The sequence below is a fragment of the Coregonus lavaretus genome (assembly GCF_964263955.1).
Source record: "Coregonus lavaretus genome assembly, contig: HAP1_SCAFFOLD_3493, whole genome shotgun sequence".
In the NCBI taxonomy this organism is placed as follows: Eukaryota; Metazoa; Chordata; class Actinopteri; order Salmoniformes; family Salmonidae; genus Coregonus; species Coregonus lavaretus.
Window position 1 is genome coordinate 8,025 of NW_028157191.1, and position 21,478 is coordinate 29,502.

General features: G+C 47.3%; 2 protein-coding genes across 2 annotated transcripts; one reads left to right on the top strand and one right to left on the bottom strand.

Annotated features, from left to right (window-relative positions):
- Positions 1–424: 424 nt before the first annotated feature.
- On the bottom strand, positions 425–1,637 carry LOC311125700 (lipoyl amidotransferase LIPT1, mitochondrial-like; the record flags this gene model as incomplete). The annotated part of the gene is made up of 1 exon (XM_084199733.1): positions 425–1,637. Exon 1 carries the CDS (start codon positions 1,562–1,564, stop codon positions 425–427), a length of 1,140 nt encoding a protein of 379 aa, XP_084055859.1. The 5' UTR covers positions 1,565–1,637.
- Positions 1,638–3,404: 1,767 nt separating this feature from the next.
- On the top strand, positions 3,405–9,910 carry LOC311125702 (centrosomal protein of 135 kDa-like; the record flags this gene model as incomplete). The annotated part of the gene is made up of 17 exons (XM_084199734.1): positions 3,405–3,570; positions 3,752–3,960; positions 5,052–5,207; positions 5,331–5,516; positions 5,651–5,728; positions 5,846–5,997; positions 6,164–6,279; positions 6,418–6,572; positions 6,757–6,812; positions 6,970–7,138; positions 7,516–7,626; positions 8,045–8,230; positions 8,451–8,618; positions 8,722–8,924; positions 9,227–9,331; positions 9,489–9,641; positions 9,752–9,910. 17 exons carry the CDS (start codon positions 3,405–3,407, stop codon positions 9,780–9,782), a joined length of 2,400 nt encoding a protein of 799 aa, XP_084055860.1. The 3' UTR covers positions 9,783–9,910.
- Positions 9,911–21,478: the final 11,568 nt, after the last annotated feature.

The window sequence follows — 21,478 nt, forward strand, 5'->3', positions numbered from 1 at the left end:
AACTATAAGAGCGTCTGCTAAATGACTGTAATGTAAATATATCACAAACCCCCGAGGTGCCTTATTGCTATTATAAACTGTTTACCAGCATAATTAGCATTTCTGGTCATACCCGTGGTATACGGTCTGCTATACCACAGCTTTCAGCCAATCAGCATTCAAGACTCCCGGTTCATAATCATGTTTATAACATGTTTATTAAAGGACGATGGTCCAGTTCAGTTTTAACTATCATAGGTAGATGTTTATACACAATTTATGCATTGTAAATACTTTGTGTGCATGTAAAGTCAGGGTCTACAGATCATTTTCTAAAACTGCTATACAGAGAGCACCCCTTCCCTCGGACCAGAGATATTGGTGATGAAACTATCCCAATAATAAAACGCTGGACAACAATACATGTCATGGAGCAGTGCTTTATTCACATCATGAAGATAACTCTTCGGCACAGATTATACATCTTTCTTTCAAGTTCTTTATTTTGTGGGATTGTCCTCAGCAATTCTGCTGCGAGTACTGACGTCTCGTAGGGACATAATTTCCCACCTATCAGGTGTAAGGAGAACTCTCGAGACAACTCCACAGGTAGCCAGTCCGATGGAACGTCAATGTCACAAGATTCTATAATGCCATTCTTGATGTCCATGTTTAGAGTTGCATTGCAGATAGACATGTCATCTTTCAACTTAAAAGTCGTACAGATACTGAACTTAGGAGTTCTTCCAAATGTCCACTCCCATGCCAGCAGTTCATGGGCCATTCTTTGGATACCAGGCAAGGACAGCTCATCACTTGGGTCCACAAGTGTTACAGGGCTGCTGAAACCAAACTCTGTGTTGTACTGGGATGCCACTGAATCCATGATAGTGTCACAGTCCAACGTCGGGTCCTCATCCAGCAGGTTTTTCACAGGGGATGGCACGCTTTGCGTTGCATTGCTCTTGATACCCTGGCAGGTCGGTTTCAGCACCGCGGACAGCAGTGCCCTGTCGACAGAACACAGCAGAGTGCAGTGGTGGTAAGCTGCTGTCCTTCCCAATTTAGCAGCGGTTCCTGAAATCTTGTGGTGGCCATTCAGCAAGATGTCAAACCTCTCTGTTGCACGTACATCCAGGTCTGGCCTGAGTGCTTTCAAAGCACTTGTCACGACTTGGAGATTCCTGTGACGGTCATAGTTTTTCTTAGACGTGAAGAAAGTCAAATTGACATTTCCTAAATCGTGGAATACAGTCCCGCCCCCACTGCGTCGCCTGGCGAGCGGTATCCCTTTCTGTCTCATGACCTGAAGGTTGCACTCTTGCCACGGGTTCTGATGTCTCCCTATCACCACCACTGGGGCATTACTCCATAACAATAGTATACTCCGGTTTTGGAGATCAACATGATCGTGTATCCAGTCCTCTAATGCTAAGTTTTCAAATATGTCTGTTGACAAAGATTTGAGGATCAGTCCTGACTTACCAGTCTCGTCAATGACAGCTGACAATGTGCTCTTGTCTCGAGCCCATCGAAAACAGGCTTGGGATTTTGCGCACAAATTCGAGAATGTCCTTAAAATCATCGCGCCTCTATCTGTCGTTTCTTCTGTGCATCTGAAAAGAGTTAATCACTTTTGTGCAATTAAACTTTTCAAATAAATGAATGGAAACGTTTTCAGATCCAATGAGTTTGTCCACACACACTTCCGCTGTTTTTCCTCGTATTTTCTTGACGGCACAATTTATTTACCCTTGTTGTAACACTGCCACCTGCTGTGCTGGAGTGATATCCACTCCTCTATTGCTCAAGTGATTTTAGATGCCGGTCTTTCATCGCCACCCAGCGGTATAATTTGTATTTTGAGTCAAATAGGATTTACTAGGTCCTGAGGGGCAGGGTTGGTTTTAAAATATTATTTTTGGCTGATCTTGCAAAAATCAACAAACTCACAGGCTAACACTTGCCCCTCTGCAAAAGCAGCCACAAAAGGCTCACTATATGGAAGTATAATGTACTGCAGAGGGACAAAAGGTAGGCTCCCACAAAACAGATTGACAGTGCAATGAGCAATGCAGTCAAATCAACAATTCTGATGCCTACTACTTTTGCATTTATAATTGGATTTACACTAGGCTAACATTATCTTTTGCTAACATTATCAGCACGTGTTGTCAGTGTGTGGTGAAGTACCGGGTACGCTGCGTTGTCAAGGTAATGGACGCACGCCATGAAGAAAGGGCCTTTGCTGATTGGCTTGCATCTCGAATTCCGATCAAATCCTAACATCTGATTGGTCAGAACGTTTATCTCATATGAAAAGCGGTTTAGGAGCCATTCTAGCTTTACAACTGCAAACCCCAGTGATTTATCCAGATTACCACACGTAACTGCTTGCTCGCTAAAGCTATAACTATTACACCCATAAAAGTAAGTCGAAGATCTCGCTCTCAACCATGTTTTGTTTTTGTTTACATCTGATGTGTTACTTAGACAAGCAGAAGCTTTAGCCAAATTCTATTTAAATGTTTAGCGAGCAATCTAGCCATAATAAAATCAGTCTAGCTTTCGACAATTCAAGGCTAGCGCGTTAGCAAGGTTGCTGTGATTTAGAAGACACTACTTTGCAAACTAGCTACCTTTTGAAATGCAATGCAGTGCTGTTTATATTACATGAATAGATCAGTAGCTAGATTAAAATCACCTGTTCGTCAAATAAGGAACTTTAATGCAATGTTTTGGTTAGCAAGGACCAAGGTCAAGTTTGGAAAAAGCCTGGTTACCATGACAACGTTTACTGTTTAGAACAGTGGCCATAAATCAGACACTGTTGTTCGTTTTTATCTTATTTTATTCATTTTCACCTAATCCCCATTGCCCTTCCTGTGTCAGGCTGCAGAGGTTAGTGTGGCTGGTGTGCAGGCTGAGGAGGTGCAGCTTCAGCAGGGGGTGAGGGGAGGAGAGGAGAGGAGAGGAGAGGGGGGAGGAGGAGGAGGAGGTGGAGGAGCTGTCTTTGGGGAACCAGCAGGAGCCAGACCATATCAATACACCAGCTCAGCTGCAGGAAGAGGAGGACCAGCAGGGCCCTACACTGGAGACAACAAAGGACCACACACACACAGCAGGCAGAGGTAGGCTTGAGACCATACAGTATGCCAAAGAGGGGATGCGATGTGAATACTGAACACAATGGATGAGTGAATGTATGAATGAATCAATGCAAGATTTTTTGGGTCTGGTTTTGTAGAGCATCATCGAAAACCTGCAGAGGAAGATCACTTCACTAAAGGGCGCTATCACCAAAGTGACACCTGTAAGACCACGACTGAAACCACTAAATTGCGTACTAATTCAACAGGCATAAAGAAAATAGTATAATCAATAGCCTACATTTACCATCCAACCTGGCTTCTGGGTTCTGGGCTATGTATCAGGATAGCGAGTCGGCAGACACTGAACCAATAGAACTTGAGACCCAGCTGAATCCCACAGTAGAGCAGAATCAGGACCAGGACCTGCAGGCCTTACTGGACCAGTTGCACCAGGAGAGAGACAGTCTGAACAGACTGGTGCAGAAGCTCAGCCTCACAGGTGAGTTACTCTGGGGCTGGACTGAGTGAATGTATAGCGTTTTGGGAGGAAACGCTTCACTTATACATTTAGAACACTGAAGATGGTGGAACAAATGCCTAATTACAATTCAAGTTAATATTAGAGGGTAGTGGAGAATGTGATGCCAGAATGTGATTGAACATTGTTGGCTGTTCTACAGAGAGAGAGCAGGTCCTGTACACAGAGCCAAGCGGCAGGGGGAAGCGTGGCTCTCGTCTGGACAGCTTCTTGCGGAGCGTGGAGGAGGAGAGGGACTACTACAGACAGGAAGCAGACAGCCTGAGGAGGATGCTGAGGGGCAGGTGCTCCTGTAGCCCCTGTCGGGGGCACCTCCAGAGCCGCAGCCCCACCCGTCAGCCCCCTGTCAAGGTAAAGGAATGTCTGTCTAATATTCACTTGAAATGTAATTAGGCATTTGTTCCTCCATCTTCAGTGTTCTAAATGTATAAGTGAAGCGTTTCCTCCCAAAACGCTATATATCAATTTTCAGAAATGTTGGTAAATGAGCTTTTATTGTTTAAAGAAATGTTTGGTGTGTTTTTTCACTCTCTAATCATGGCATGGGGTTGTTCAATGACAGACATGTATTTTTTAAAAATCTATTACTTGATGGTTTCATTTCAGAGAGATAATAATAATGTTTTTTTGCTAAATGCTATAGATCCAGCTCACTCTCAGAGACATAAGTAGTACTGCTAGGTTTTACACAGTCAAATGGAATAAATAACTACATTTTGAATAAAGAACTGTAGAAATGATACATTTGTGACATCAATATAAAACAAATATAAAAAATAATAATGTAATTCAGTAATATGAGATCTGTATGTAAAACATTTACATTTGACATTTTAGTCATTTTGCAGATGCTCTTATCCAGAGTGAATTACAGTAAGTGCATTCATCTTAAGATAGCTAGGTGAGACAACCACATATCACAGTCAAAAATACAGGATACGAACATTCCATTCCAGCTAAACAATATAACGTAGCTCAGCTGGTAGAGCACGGCGCTTATAACGCCAAGGTAGTGGGTTCGATCCCCGGGACCACCCATACACAAAAAAAATAAAATAATGTATGCACGCATGACTGTAAGTCGCTTTGGATAAAAGCGTCTGCTAAATGGCATATTATTATTATTATTATTTTAAAAAACAAACATTTTCATACACATCTAAAATCTATGAATTAAACAACTGAGAACAGTAATATTTTACACACACATGAAGGTACCCATAATCAATCATTTCTGATGAAAAAATACAAATATGAAATATTGGTGGATATAGCGTTTTGGAAATAAACTCTTCAAATACGACTTTTTCCGGATTAATAAAAAAAAATGAATTTCTGACCAATGTCTCCTGGACTGCTAGCCCTTTGTCATGATACTAATGTAACAGCTGATGTACTCTTTTGAAATTTGACATCATGTCTTGTTCCCTTATGTTGGGCAGGGGGGCAGCTATGACTCTGAGCTGATGAGGGTCTTGAGAGAGCGGGACGAGATGCAGAACATGCTTGATAAGTATGAGCGCCACCTGTCAGAGATCCAGGCCAACGTGAAAGTTCTGACTGCCGACAGAGACAAGACCAGCATGCACTACCAGCAGGCTAGTGCCATTCTTAAAGGAAAAGTTAACGCCAACAAAACACATTTTGTCAGCACGTTTTCTTAGCTCAGTTCCAAATGAATGGGAAATCATTTTGCGGGTAACAATCCCATTCCTCATTAGGCCCAGCAGGAGATAGCATCGCTGCGTCGCGAGGTGCTGAAATCCAAGTCGTCGCGCGCAGCTAAGAGCAGTGTCACCGTGTCAGCTCAGAGCATCCTGAAGCGCGTGGAGGCGGAGAGAGACGTGGCCACGGTCGACCTCCACCGAATGAGCACAGAGAGGGACAGTCTGAGGGAGAGACTCAAGGTCAGCGTGTTAACCAGATTGGATAATAATCTACTTCTGAGTGTTCCAGCATGGCCATCTATTGACTACCAATGAAAGTGTGTGTGTGTGTCCTGCTGAGAGAAAGTGTCTATATGTGTGTTGCGTGTTGTCAGATCTCTCAGGAGACAGCCATCAGTGAGAGGGCTCATCTGGAGCAGAGGGTGGAGGACCTGCAGACAGCCATTCTCACTGTGAGGAGGAGGAGAAAACCACAATGACTAGAACAGACACAGTCTTTAAATGTCCTCCGTTTGAAATGGAATGTTCATGCTGCTAATTGCAATTCATGGCGATGCTCCTTGCTGTAGCTGGAGCATGAGCGAGGGGACCAGAAGAGCCGTCTTGCCCTGATGAGGGAGTCCATGATGGGGCTTGAGGAGGAGGTCCACACCCTGGGCAGGAAGCTGACCGCTGCTGAGGACGAACACAGCAGGACCAGGAACGAGTGTGTCATGCTGAGGTAAGCCAGGAACCAGCACTGATGTATGAAGTCATGTGGTTGGGGAGTCACTTCCTGCATCAGCCACATACTTGGCATGTGTGGGAACTGTTACTTCTATAGCGTCCATTTAATCCCTTTTATAGCATCATTTGAAGTGTGTGCGCGCACGTGTGTGTGTGTTCAGACTGTCCAACGGTGAGACACAGAACGCCCTGAGTGACAGCCAGCGCAGACTGACCTCCCGCATCGGAGAACTACAGAACTCCCAGGAGAGGAACAAACTGCTGGACGAGAAGAACGGTGAGGAGACAAGGTCTGCCTGTGTGTGTGTGTGTGTGTGTGTGTGTGTGTGTGTGTGCGCTCATCCATTCTTGTGTGTGTGTGTAATAACGCTATTCCAGATAACCTTACCACACTGAGCCTTATCTGTTGTGTCAGACTCTCTACTGAGGCAGGTGTCTGGTCTAAGAGAGGAGGTGAGCGGTCTACAGTCCACCATCACTGACCTGGACCAGAGGAGAGACTCCCTGCAGGAGCAGCTGGAGAACAAGACTGACCTCCTCAATTCAGCCCACAACCAGCTGGACGACAAAGTAATCAACTGAACACTAACAACACACACAGCCAATTGTACCAGAATACCTGCCAGCATACCTACCAGCCACTATGTTTAGGAAGTTGAAATGTCCACTTGGATATCGACTCATGAGATGTGACACATTAGTCTAATATCAGTTATTGAGTGATGGTCTCTTTGTTGCCATGTTTTTTCTTCAGGAGAAGACCATCAGGAATCTGAGGTTGACCATTGAGGATCTGGAGACATCAGCAGAGTGAGTCTGAGTTGTCCAGTACCACAAAGCTTCACATAGCAGCATCAGATGCCAAGTCACCCTACCAAGGTTCACTCAGAGACACATATGGATTGCACCACCTGTATAAGTTAACCTCTAAACTCTGACCCCTGGTTGTGACCTCTCTGTTCCCCAGGAGTGTTCGTGAGGCGCTGGCAGGGCGGGAGCGGGAGCTGGAGGCTTTGAGGAGGAGGCTGGGGGATGCGGGGGAGGAGCTGGGGGCTTTGGCCAAGGTGAAGGATGCCACCCTAAGGGAGAATGCTCAGCTCCGAGAGGAACTGGACAAGAGCCGTCTCAACAACCAGGTCAGATACAGCACTCTCTGACCAAACCAGGGTCAGGATTATCATTTTTAAACTTTGAAATGATCAACCTTTTAGGATTCTTATTATTTAGGGAGGATGGTATGTAGCCTGGTTGCTGTCTCTGTTCAGCTATTACATTCCACTCCTTGTACTCCGTGTCATTTGTCAAATGGAGTGGAATGTTAGCTAAAAAGACTGGTACCCAGACTAGATGGCATTGGCTCATGCTCCAGAATAGTTTTTCATCCCAGGTGATTGGCTAGGGCAAACAGTAGTAGAAAACACACATATTATTCATGATATACCAAACCGCATGGCCATTATCTCTTTAGAATCTCACAAACACTTTGTACAATCTAGTTTGTTTTGCTGTCCAGGCCCTGGAGCTGAAGTCTGAGGACTCTGCCCAGGAGGTGCAGGAGCTGCAGAGGAAGGTACAGGACTATGTGTCTGATGTCTCCCGCATCGAGAACCTGCTGTCCTCCAAGGTAACCTCTGCTGGCACTGTGAATGGATGATATTTCTATCTGTGATCTGTTAGTTATGTCTTGTCGAACAAACGATCACTCATCCAGAGTAGCTATGGCTGCGTTTACACAGGCAGCCCAATTCTGATATTTAGCCCAAATATTGGCAAAAAAGCTGATCTGATTGGTCAAAATACCTATTAGTGAAAAAATAATCAGAATAGGGCTGCCTGTGTAAACGCAGCCTTTGAGTTCCAGATCGATTCCTATTTGAAAATCTTTATTTTTTTCTTTCCTCCTTGTGCTTACTATAAGCGGCAATCAACGTTTTCAGACTGGAGTTGGGTAGGGATTGATAGTCAAGACCTTTTAACTTGTACTGTTTCATTGTGGAGCTAAATAAAGAATTCAAATGTGTGTGTGTGTGTATGTCCACCAGGAGCGGGAGTGCAGGGAGCACCAGGAGGCTCGGCGGCGTGGCTCGGCCCAGGCCGAGAGCTGGGAGGGGCAGGCGCGGCAGGCGGAGGGGAGCATCAGCGAGCTGAGGCTGGAGCTGATGACCTCGGACACGGAGAGACGCAGACTCAGGGAGAAGGTGGAGGCTCTGGAGGCCAGTCTGCAGGAGGTCGGTCCACCCTCACTGTCTCTATCATTAGGGATTATCACTGGGCACACACTGGGTCTTATTAATTAGGCACCAAACAGACTGAAACAGGGTGGGACAACCTGAAGTTGTCCAATAACAAAAGCTCATTTTAGTTTTATGTGTAAAAGGTTTCGCAACATGTTAACATGTTGTGCGTAATGAACACGACCCTGGACCCCTATAGTTGTGTGTATCCTAGGCGTTGTCTGCAGAGCGGAGCTGCAGCAGCCAGGTGTCCCAGCTCAACAGGAGTCTGGTGCACACTGAGGAGGAGCTGAGACAGGCCCAGGGGGAACACACCGCCACTCAGACTGACCTGGAGAAGACCAGGGAGCTCTGTGTCAAACTGGACGCCAGCAAGGAGGCTGTGAGTCATGGAGGGGATGGTGTGTGTGTGTGTGTGCGCATATGTCAGGATGTTTATGTTTGTGTGTGTGTATGTTAACAGTACACCGTGTGTGTGCTTGTAGGTGCAGTGTGAGCTGGATGCGTACCGCTCGGAGTTGGAGCTGCTCAGGAAGCAGCTGTCCAGTGAGCGTCTGAGCATGAAGAGCCTGGAGTCCATGCTGGTGGCCACCAGGGAGAAGGAGCTACACCGACAGCTCAGCTCCCAGGAGAGACACACCGAGATCCAGCTGCTCAGGGACAAACTCACCGCGGCCGACAGCAAGGCGTAAGCAGACACTTGGTCGCTGTTGGAAGGGTTTCTGATTTGTTTGATTGTCTGTTTTGACAGCTTCCCTCTTTGTTTCTCTCCCTCTTTCCCTTTCATCTATCCATCTCCAACTCAATTTCAATGTCTCTCTCTCTCTCTCTCTCTCTCTCTCTCTCTCTCTCTCTCTCTCTCTCTCTCTCTCTCTCTCTCTCTCTCTCTCTCTCTCTCTCTCTCTCTCTCTCTCTCTCTCTCTCTCTCTCTCTCTCTCTCTCTCTCTCTCTCTCTCTCTCTCTCTCTCTCTCTCTCTCTCTCTCTCTCAGGAGCTCTCAGAGTAGGGAGGTGGCTACATTGAGTACTCGTTCGGCACAGCTAGAGGCTGACCTGGACATGACCAAGAGACAGCTATCCACTGAGCGGTTTGAGAGGTCTGTCTGCCTGTCTGTCTGTCTCTAGTTGCTTGTCGTAAAGGCTTGGCTTGTGCTTTACTCTCTCTCTCTCTCTCTCTCTCTCTCTCTCTCTCTCTCTCTCTCTCTCTCTCTCTCTCTCTCTCTCTCTCTCTCTCTCTCTCTCTCTCTCTCGTAGGGAGAGGGCAGTGCAGGAGCTGCGTCGTCGGGGTCTGTCATCATCGTCCTCTGGTCTGCATCCCTCCTCCCCTCACCAGCGTCGCTCCCTCAGCCCCAGCAGGCCCCTGTGGTCCACCCCAGACCACCTGTCCAGAGAGAGATCCCCAGAGAGGTGGGGCCCCTCCCTGAACACCTCACATTGAATACAACACGCACATATTTCTACATCTCACCGTGTGTGTGTGTGTGTGTGTGTGTGTGTGTGTGTGTGTGTGGTGACAGGAGCCTGGGGTTCAAGGACCTCTACGACTGAACAGATCTCCCTCAGGAGGAAAGACAACCCAACCTTCTCTCTAGTCCTCACCATGCTATGACGTCATTCTTCAACTCAAACCCTGTGATGTCATGATCCGCGTGAGGACCTCAGGTTCAGAACAACACTCCTAGACCAAAAATAGAACAAGTGTTATCTCAAATGTATTTTTTATTAAATTTCACAAATGAACTGACATCACTGTGTTTGGTTGTGTGTATTAATCTGTGAATTGAGTGACCGTTCAGTATATTTTTTATGAAGATTTGATTAAAATGAAACACAGCTAAAAGAGGGAAATTATGTTATTTCATAATGTATTCTATTTTTAGTAAATTGTCTGAGAGAAGTGCTTTAATAAAAATAAAAATTTCGTTCTGGTTTACTTTTCAGTCACAAGTTAGTTGAACCTTGCAGAATGGTAGGCTACATGTTCAACTGGCCACTCAGTCTCTACCCCTGGGCTGCTTTGTTCTCTAAATCAGAGATGGGAAACTGGTGGTCCACACAGCCCCTCTTTTGTAGGACCGCGGATCAATTGACAAATGTGTTATTTTTATTTATTTTAGACAGGCTCTCAACTTAATGTTGAGAGCTAGAAAAGTAGAAATTTGGTTGTGGTTCAGCAGTTGTTCTCTTGTTATGTCAGTCACTGACAGTCACTCAATAAGCCCATGTCAGCCAAATATTTTTTTGATTAGTAAGTTAGTCTAGCCATCTAAACTTATAGTAATCATGGTGGAATTATCAACCGGGGGCCCCCATTGATATTGTTATTCCCTCTCACTCAGATTTCATATTAAAAAGGGCTATTATATGTCCCCACCCTATGGCAAAGTTAATAGAATTGCAGGAAATTAGCTGTAAAACTGGTCATTTTTCTCTCCACCCCATTGCATAATTACATTTACGTTTTAGTCATTTAGCAGACGCTCTTATCCAGAGCGACTTACAGTTAGTGAATACAATTATTATTATTATTTTTTTAATTTTATTTTTTTATACTGGCCCCCAATGGGAATCGAACCCACAACCCTGGCGTTGCAAACGCCATGCTCTATCAACTGAGCTACATCCCTGCCGGCCATTCCCTCCCCTACCCTGGGCCAATTGTGCGCCGCCCATGAGTCTCCCGGTCACGGCCGGCTGCGAAAGAGCCTGGATTTGAACCAGGATCTCTACTGGCACAGTTAGCACTGTGATGCAGTGCCTTAGACCACTGCACCACTCAGGAGACAAATGGAAAAATGTGTAGAATTGCTGCAAACTTGCTTTAAAACTGCAACATTTTCTCTACGCCCCATGGCAAAATGTGTAGGAGAACAGGGCCACCTTCAGCCTAAAAATAGGAAAGCCCTGAAGAGGGAAGGTGAACGGAAAGAGAGAGAGAGAGAGAACAGTGAAAATACACAGTGTTGTGTACCAGCTAGTTATACTTGTGGGGCTGTTCTGTAGAAATTAGTATTGGTGTGTGTGTGTGTGTGTGTGTGTGTGCATGCATGTGTGTCTAGTTTCATGGAGTGACTAGCAGTGTGCCAGGTGTGTTCATGTCATAACACTCCTGTTCTGTCTCAGAGGTAGGTTGGGTAGGCTGAATGGCTGGGTCCCGCCCAGGGTAATGACTATCCAAAGGTTGCTACCAGGCTGCTGCCTGACTACAGGATGCAGGAGAGCAGAGTTTCTAGCCCAGGGTTCCCCAATTGGCGGCCCGCTGGCTGAATTTGGCCCGTGGGTGATTTTATTTGTCCCTCCCAAGTTTTCTGAACAATTTTTTTCATGTATTTTATTTTATTGTTGGATTAATTTTGGAAATCTGTTCTGAAGAATTCCTACGCATAATAGAGAGACACAGTATATGTGATCATATAGAAATGTAAGCAAGGTTTGAAATGATTATGTTTTAGTCAAATATTAGATATGTTTGGGCTTCTTGCGGTCAATTTGCAGTCTAACAATTATTTGTAATTGTGTTCCGGCCCCCTGACCATATGCTCAAGAAAAAATTGTCTAGCTGCTGAATCCAGTTGATGATGTCTGTTCTAGCGGGTCTCTAGAATGGCAGAAATCATCTACTGTCAAGGTCTGAGGTAAGTGTGGTGTGGGAGTCAGGCGCAGGACACCGAAGCTTAGTCCAACAAAGTTTACTTGTGCAACACAAGGCAAAAATACAATACACGGCCTCAACAAAAACAGAGGCGAGCGATTACGCAAACTGTGCTTAAACATCAAAACAACAAACAGAGCAAACACGCAGCACTAACAGACAGGTGAATAACAACACACAAACTAACCAACACAAGACAGGCAACTTATAGGACACATAATCAGACACAAACGGACACAGGTGCAATAGACAGACAAAAGCAATCAACCAACGAAACATCTAACGGTGGCAGCTAGTACTCCGGGGACGGCGAACGCCGAAGCCTGCCCGAGCAAGGAGGAGGAGCAGCCTCGGCAGAATCCGTGACAGTACCCCCCCCTTGACGCGCGGCTCCAGCCGTGCGCCGACCCCGGCCTCGGGGACGACCAGGAGGACGCGGAGCCGGGCGCGTGGGATGACCACGGTGGAACTCGGTCAGGAGAGATGGATCTGGGATATCCGTCCTAGGCACCCAGCACCGTTCCTCCGGACCGTACCCCTCCCACTCCACGAGATACTGGAGACCCCCCGTCCGACGTCTCGAGTCCAAGATGGTCCTGACCGTGTACGCCGGAGCTCCCTCGATGTCCAGAGGGGGCGGAGGGGTTTCTCCTATCTCACTTTCCTGGAGTGGACCAGCTACCACCGGCCTGAAAAGAGACACATGGAACAACGGGTTAATATTCTTATAATCAATAGGCAGTTGTAACCTGTAACACACCTCGTTCAATCTCCTCAGGACTTTAAAAGGCCCCACAAACCGCCGACCCAGCTTCCGGCAGGGCAGGCGGAGGGGCAGGTTTCGAGTCGAGAGCCAGACTCGATCTCCCGGTGCGTACACCGGACCCTCACTGCGGTGGCGATCGGCGCTCGCCTTCTGTCGACGGATGGCCCGCTGCAGATGAGCAGCGTTCCACATCTCCTCCGAGCGCCGAATCCATTCGTCCACCGCAGGGGCCTCGATCTGGCTCTCGTGCCATGGTGCCAGAACCGGCTGATACCCCAACACACACTGGAAAGGGGTTAGATTAGTGGAGGAGTGGCGGAGAGAGTTCTGTGCCATCTCTGCCCAGGGGATATATCTTGACCACTCCTCCGGCCGGCCCTGGCAATAGGACCTCAGAAACCTACCCACATCCTGGTTGACTCGTTCTACCTGCCCATTGCTCTCTGGGTGGTAACCCGAGGTAAGGCTCACCGAGACCCCCAAGCGTTCCATGAACGCCCCCCAGACTCTGGAGGTGAACTGGGGACCTCGGTCAGACACTATATCCTCAGGCACCCCATAGTGCCGGAAAACGTGGGTAAATAGGGCCTCAGCGGTTTGTAGGGCAGTAGGGAGACCCGGCATAGGGAGGAGACGACAGGCCTTGGAAAACCGATCCACAACGACCAAAATAGTGGTATTCCCCTGGGAGGGGGGAAGGTCTGTCAGAAAATCCACCGAGAGGTGGGACCATGGTCGTTGTGGAACGGGCAGGGGATGTAACTTTCCCCTGGGCAAATGTCTAGGCGCCTTACACTGGGCGCACACCGAGCAGGAGGAGACATAAACCCTCACATCCCTAGCTAATGTTGGCCACCAGTATTTCACGCTAAGGCAGTGCACTGTCCGGCCAATACCTGGATGGCCAGAGGAGGGTGATGTATGAGCCCAATAAATTAGGCGGTCACGAACCTCGAGCGGAACGTACGTCCGCCCCACCGGACACTCTGGGGGAGTAGGGTCGGTACGCAGTGCCCGCTCGATCTCCGCATCGACCTCCCACACCACCGGAGCCACCAGACAAGACTCCGGCAGTATGGGAGTAGGCTCAATGGACCTCTCCTCTGTGTCATACCGCCGAGACAGGGCGTCTGCCTTACCGTTCTGGGACCCTGGGATGTATGTGATCTTAAAAACAAACCGGGTCAGGAACATGTTCCACCTAGCCTGACGAGGGTTCAATCTCCTAGCTGCCCGGATGTACTCCAGGTTACGGTGGTCAGTCAGAATGAGGAAAGGGTGTTGAGCCCCCTCAAGCCAATGCCTCCACACCTTTAGGGCCTGGACTACAGCTAACAGCTCCCTGTCCCCTACGTCATAATTACGCTCCGCCGAGCTGAGCTTCTTAGAATAGAACGCACAGGGGCGGAGTTTAGGTGGCGTGCCGGACCGTTGCGACAGGACTGCCCCAATACCAGCCTCGGACGCGTCTACCTCAACTTGGAATGGTAAAGCGGGGTCCGGATGCGCCAGCACCGGGGCCGAAGTGAACAGGTTCTTTACTTTAACAGATGCCCTGTCCGCCTCAGCTGACCACTGCAAACGCACCGGATCCCCCTTTAGCAGGGACGTAATGGGAGCTGCCACCTGTCCAAAGCCCCGGATAAACCTCCGGTAGTAATTAGCAAAACCCAAAAACTGCTGCACCTCTTTTACAGTGGTTGGAGTTTTCCAATTACGCACGGCCGACACACGGTCAACCTCTATCTTCACACCAGACGCGGACAACCGATAACCCAAAAAGGAGACGGACTCCTGGAAGAACAAGCATTTCTCTGCCTTGACATACAAGTCATGCTCCAACAGCCTCCTCAACACTCGGCGCACCAGGGCTACATGCTCGGCTCGTGTAGAAGAGTACACTAGGATGTCGTCGATGTATACTACCACACCCTGCCCATGCATGTCCCGGAAAATCTCGTCAACAAAGGATTGGAAGACTGAAGGAGCATTTATTAACCCGTATGGCATGACGAGATACTCGTAATGACCCGAGGTGGTGCTAAATGCTGTTTTCCATTCATCCCCCTCCCTAATGCGCACCAGATTGTACGCGCTCCTGAGATCCAACTTTGTGAAGAACTGCGCTCCGCGTAATGACTCCCTCATAGTCGCAATCAGAGGAAGAGGGTAACTGTACTTAACCGTGATCTGATTGAGACTACGGTAATCAATACACGGGCGCAAACCCCCGTCCTTCTTCTTCACAAAGAAGAAACTTGAGGAAACCGGGGAAGTGGAGGACCGTATGTATCCCTGTGCCAAGGACTCGGCTATGTAAGTCTCCATAGCCGCTGTCTCCTCTTGAGACAGGGGATACACACGGCTCCGCGGAAGTGCCGCTCCTGTTTGGAGATCTATCGCACAATCCCCCTGTCTATGAGGTGGTAGCCGTGTTGCCCTAGCTTTGCTGAACACAAGTGCTAAATCCTCATATTCAGGGGGAATGCGCATTGCGGGCACTTGGTTCGGACTCTCCACCGAGGTCGCCCCTAAGGAAACACCTAGACATCTCCCTACACACTGGGCAGACCACTCCATAAGAGCCCTCTGTTGCCACGCAATAGTAGGATCATGGGCGCTTAACCAGGGAAGCCCCAGCACCACGGGATACGCAGGAGAGTCGATCAGATAAAACTGAATGATCTCCTCATGACCCCCCTGCGTCGTCATCTTAAGTGATGCTGTGACTTCTCTGATCAACCCCGACCCCAGCGGCCGGCTGTCTAGGGCATGAACAGGAAAGGGGGCTTCTACCGGCCGAAGGGGAATTCCTAACTTATAACAAAATTCCCGATCAACAAAATTCCCAGCTGCGCCTGAATCTACTAGCGCCTTATGCTGGGAATGAGGTGCCACCTGTGGAAATCTCACAGGTATACACAGGTGACCAACAGAGAGCTCTGGGTAAGTGGGGTGCCTACTCACCTGAAATGACCAGTGCGTGACCTGTTGTCCCCTCTCCTAGGAGACCCTCCCCAGCACCTAGCCGCAGTGTGTCCTCCACGGCCACAGTTGGTGCAGGGGACGGCCCCCCTCGGGTTCTCTCTCCTCCTCTCCCTAGCACCAGCACCCCCGAGCTCCATGGGAATCGGCTCGGAGGTGCTGGAGGGTGGAATGGACGACCCCCACTCGGGACGTCCGCGGGTAGCCAGCAGGGTGTCGAGACGGATGGAAATGTCCACCAACTGGTCGAAGGATAGGTTGGTGTCCCTGCAGGCCAGCTCACGATGAACGTCCTCTCGTAGGCTACACCGGTAATGGTCGATGAGGGCCCTCTCATTCCACCCCGCATCCGCCGCGAGAGTCCGGAACTCCAGGGCGAACTCCTGTGCACTCCTCTTCCCCTGTCGGAGGTGGAACAGACGCTCCCCCGCCGCCTTCCCCTCAGGTGGATGATCGAACACAGCCCTGAAGCGTCGGGAGAACTCCGCGTAGGTGATGGTGGCAGCGTCTATTCCCCTCCATTCGGCGTTGGCCCACTCCAATGCCTTGCCGGATAGACAGGAGATGAGGGCGGAGACGCTCTCGTATCCCGAGGGCGCCGGGTGTATGGTGGCCAGGTAGAGTTCCACCTGCAGGAGGAACCCCTGACACCCGGCTGCAGAACCATCATATGCCCTCGGGAGCGAGAGCCGAATGCCACTGGGTTCCGGTGCTGGGAGAGGAGGACTAGCCGATGGTGATGGTAAGGTGTGCGAAGGCGTGGGCACCTCTCCCATAACCAACCGGCGCAGAGTGTTGGACACCTCGTTCATGGCGGCCCCAAGTTGCCAGATCATGGTGTCTTGGTCGCTGATCCGATCCTCCAGCGACTTGGGTGCCGCCGCTGCTCCTGCTGACTCCATGTTGTGTGTTGTTCTGTCAAGGGCTGAGGTAAGTGTGGTGTGGGAGTCAGGCGCAGGACCCCGAAGCTTAGTCCAACAAAGTTTACTTGTACAACACAAGGCAAAAATACAATAGACGGCCTCAACAAAAACAGAGGCGAGCGATTACGCAAACTGTGCGTAAACATCAAAACAACAAACAGAGCAAACACGCAGCACTAACAGACAGGCGAATAACAACACACAAACTAACCAACACAAGACAGGCAACTTATAGGACACATAATCAGACACAAACGGACACAGGTGCAATAGACAGACAAAAGCAATCAACAAACGAAACATCTAACGGTGGCAGCTAGTACTCCGGGGACGGCGAACGCCGAAGCCTGCCCGAGCAAGGAGGAGGAGCAGCCTCGGCAGAATCCGTGACATCTACATAGAAATAGAAGTTGTAGAATGGATATCAACTACAAGACCCTGGTACTTGCCTACCGAGCAGCAAGAGGAACAACCCCCCCTCTTACTACCCCCCCCTTTACTAGCTCTGACTTTGCTGATAGCTACTTTATTGAGGAAACATGTACTTACTGTGACTGATGTGTGGTTGTCCCACCTAGCTATCTGAAGATGAATACACTAACTGGAAGTCGCTCTAGATAAGAGCGTCTGATAAATAACTAAAACATAACATGGTGATCCCATTATAGCGGATCAACAGACATTGCCATTGATTGTTCCATGTATGTGAAGAACACTGAGAAATGCACTGAACTCTGAGAGGTGGATGTGAAAAGCATTACATTGGGAAGATACTGTACCTTGCAACACCTGGATCTGGTATTCTTCATGAATATGAAATAAATAAGTGGGTCTCAGTATAAATAGTTAATAATCGAACAGATGCTAGCTAGTCTCTCCCCTGCCACACCACTCACCTAGAAACCATGACAGTGAGGTTAATGTTTACACTAGCCTTCTTTGTAGGGGAGCATCACTGTACCAAGTAAAGCCCAGGATATTGGACATATCTAACTCTAGAAGCCAATGTTTGCTGGGCTGAGGTGTGCAGGTTCCTCCTTTGCCCGTACAGGCAACATAAGGCAACGCTCTTAGAGATATTATTATTAAGCACACTTTGTCCAGTGAGGGAGGGAGTGGAGGTAGTGGTGTCAGAGAGGGGAGCTGTCTGACTCCTAATCGTTGATTGGGTGGGTGGGACTGCCTTGGCTGCTTTTGTAAGGCCCAGGGCTAATGTTTCACTCAGGTAACAATGTACTTGAATTGGAGTAGTCCGAATCATGTTAGATAACACACAGGTCACATGATTGAACAGTAAAGTACACAGAGGGGTGAAAACATCACATCCTGTAGAAACCTGGTAAACCCAGGAGGCTATAAGGTAGACCCAATGCCTAGAACTGGTCACTAATTACAACTTATGAACTGTACTTGAGAAAAGTGACTTATTCACTCCAATTATTAACTCTTTATGAACACATACTGAGATACGTAACTGCATTCAGACATTCAAATGCTTTTGAATGGGAGTACTTCAGCACATTTCTAACTTTAAAGAAGTTTCCTAAGACCCTAAAAGGTATAGGAGGGATGAATGATGCAGAACAACACAACTCTTTGTTCTCTGTACACGGTTCATTTAAGACAGCGTTCCACTGACTGACACTATTGTCACTAATCCTATGAACATTATCCTTGCAGCTGCACTCTCTCTCTCTCTCTCTTTTCTCTCTCTCTGATCTCTCTCTCCACTCCCTCTCTCCCTTTCTGTCCTATCACCTCTCTCCTGTCACCTCTCATTCTCTCGTTCCGTCCGTTTGCAGATGGCTGTGGAGTAAGGTGGCTGAGGACTTGTATGTGTGTGAGTGCGTGCGCGTGGAAGGACACATCCTCCCCTTGGAGAGAAAGAGAAAACAGAGAAAGAGAGAAAGAGAGAGGGGAAGAAGCAGCTGCTCTCCAGTAACAGGGTAAGACAATTCCACCCGACTGAACTTGAGCTGACTCTTACTGTAACTGACCTAGAAACCACCCCCCAAACAGTTGTATCTGTTGATAAAGATGCTAATTGATACGATAATTTGCAACGTAATCTTTCATTATTGGGTTATTGTTTTGACCTTAACCTTGCTGTTGTACAGTATTTCAACTGTTTCTTGTTCCATAACCTTTGAACTTTGAACTACAGCGTGTTCAGCACGAGTTCTGCATTCCTAAAGGGGATTAACTGATAACAATCAAATCGTGTCTGACGACCTAAATAAACAGATCCTGTGTGATTATTCCACTGCCAAAACAAAAGCTTACAGATAAACTTCAAACTGTTTCTGTAAAAACCCACTGTGCACTCATCTAGAAAGAGGGATGATTGCCATTACAGTGTTTGCCTTTCATAAGTTATCCTTCATTGTCATCTAATAAAACTGCCTTTGGTAAACAACACTACTCTGTATATAAAGCATAATGCTGGTTGGGAATATGATCAGTGTAATCGCTGATCATTCACAGGACAATCAGATTTCATAACGGCTGTTTGGTTAAAATACCTTTATCAAAGGGATAGCACAAAATCAATGAGCTCTGGTTCATATTGCTTTTGACTAGTACACAGAGATAGATTATAGGGGGTACCTCTCCACCTTAGTCCCTCCATTATCAACAGGTACTATTCCATGTGTTCACTGCACTGCTGTGGTGTGGGGAGCATGGCTGTTGAAGTGTCAGGTCCCCTGGGCTTGTGTTATTTGGCTCACTGAGGAGTCCCTTGGCTCTCATTGTGCAGTGGTGTTACGTAGGTCTTATCAGTCACACTTCCTTTTTATAGAGGCTTTTTCCAGGGAGGGACCATGTTGGTACCTGGTTTCTATTTACTTACATGGTAAGTAAGCAGCAGTGGAGGCTGCTGAGTGGAACAGAGCAAATGGAATGGCATAGAACGCATAGAAACCATGTGTTTGATGTATTTGATACCATTCCACTGATTCCGCTCCAGCCATTACCACGAGTCCGTCCTCCCCAATTAAGGTACCACCAACCTCCTGTGGTAAGCAGGTCATAAGATGTTAAGATATTCTATAATTTGAACTTTTTACAATAATTTATATTAATGTATGTATTTCTTTGTTTATTGTTCTTTAGAAATTCAAGTCTATTTTCACAGCCAATTCCAGTGAATGATTCACTCATTGCCTACGGGCGAAATCTATTTAGATTCAAATGGCCCGAATTCATTTACGCTCCCGAACCATTTAATGAGATTATTTTATTGAATGCGTGGTGCTGTAAAAAGTTAATGGTTTCCTCTTATCTACACAGTAGCTCAGCTGTGGGGTTCCATTATAGCCTTGGGGGATCAGCCTGCCATGCTGACGTCACTACAGGCACTAGGGCACCTGATGTGTCGCATCCGTAGCTGTGTGTGAGGTCTAAAAGGTTACACAAGTTCATCGTCTCATTAAACAGTAATACACAGGCTTATCCTCGCCAGATCCATAGATCAACAGAGCCATGGATAGCCAGCCATCCTATACAGTGTCCTGGCTTGATTTAGAATCTCAGTGGACACCATGTTGACACTAAAAGTTACACCTGAGACATTGATACTTCTAGTTACAATGCAAATTAGAATGTTTTAATCATGGAACATTTGGTGCCAACAAGGAGGATAGTTAGCTGAACTCTACCACAGAGCTCCTACATAGTATACAGATGCCGTGTCTTAATTTGAGCCAGTTAAAACAGCATGAATATAATCCTACAGCAACAGGACATGTGAATTGTTATTTGGATTATAATTAATGGACATGTTTTGTAGGGGTTAATACATTTATCATTAGGGCAAATCAAGTCTGAAGTTTTTAAGTGGAAATTACAATTCCTGCAACAACAGATTAATATACGGCATCTGTACTGTGCTGTTTGTAGCCAGCTGGATCAGGACTGGCCAGCCAGCTTCAGTAATATCCTGTAGCTGCAGGATAGGATTTCACCAGAGACAGCACCCCTGCTGTTCTCTATTGTTGGGCTTGTTCTCTGCAGATATCCATTCTGCTGGGCACCAGGGTACAAGGCCTGGTTGCCATGTGTGGTTCAGTAGTTGGGTTGCTCAGTGGGCTGCACCGACCTTTAGTCTTCTACTCTGCAGAGCGATTATTTTCCAGTTGGCAACTAGATACAGAGCAGGGTTGCTGTATTAGACTGGGTTGCTGTATGGGGTTTGGTGGCTGGGTTCAGTGCACTAACCTTTGTATCCCTCTTCTCCCTGAGTTCTCCCTGCTTGTATACGTCTTGGAGAAAGATGGATTGGAGGAGTTTGGGAGTGCTTAGAACCTTGGTGAACCACTGGTTTTTGTTGTCTTCTTTCAGACATTGTGTGTGTGTGTGTGTGTGTGTGTGTGTGTGGATGATGAGTCTGGGAAAGGTTGAACTCAGGCCATGTTTAATTTGTCTCCTTGTTATTTAATGTCACATCACGTCATCAGTGGACTGCTAGGCAACTCCTATTCAGTTCCAGGCGCAAAGTCAACACAGGAGCTGAAAGCCTCTTGTCTGGTCGGCTTGTTCTAATCAAACGCTCCATAATATCTGCCGAAAGAGAAATGCTGTTGAAACTAATTGGAGCTGCTGACACAATATCACTGAACTGGCAAACTTGACTTGAGAAAATGTTACATCAAATTAAAAGAGCTTATTTATTAACTATAAATAGCTAGAACAATGACAATAGCAAAGCTAATATCTAACGCCTGATATAAAGTAAACCATTTATCAGGTTTGTTAGGTTTCATAAACGTTGCCAACATGCTCTTAGTTTAGAGGTGTTATCAGCTGGTTCAAGGAAAAGGGTGTGTGAAACTATTTATTATCAATGAAGAGTCTTTGTCTCTGGAAAGACAAAGTTGGCTGGATAATAAAATGTGATATTATTAAATAGGATAATAAA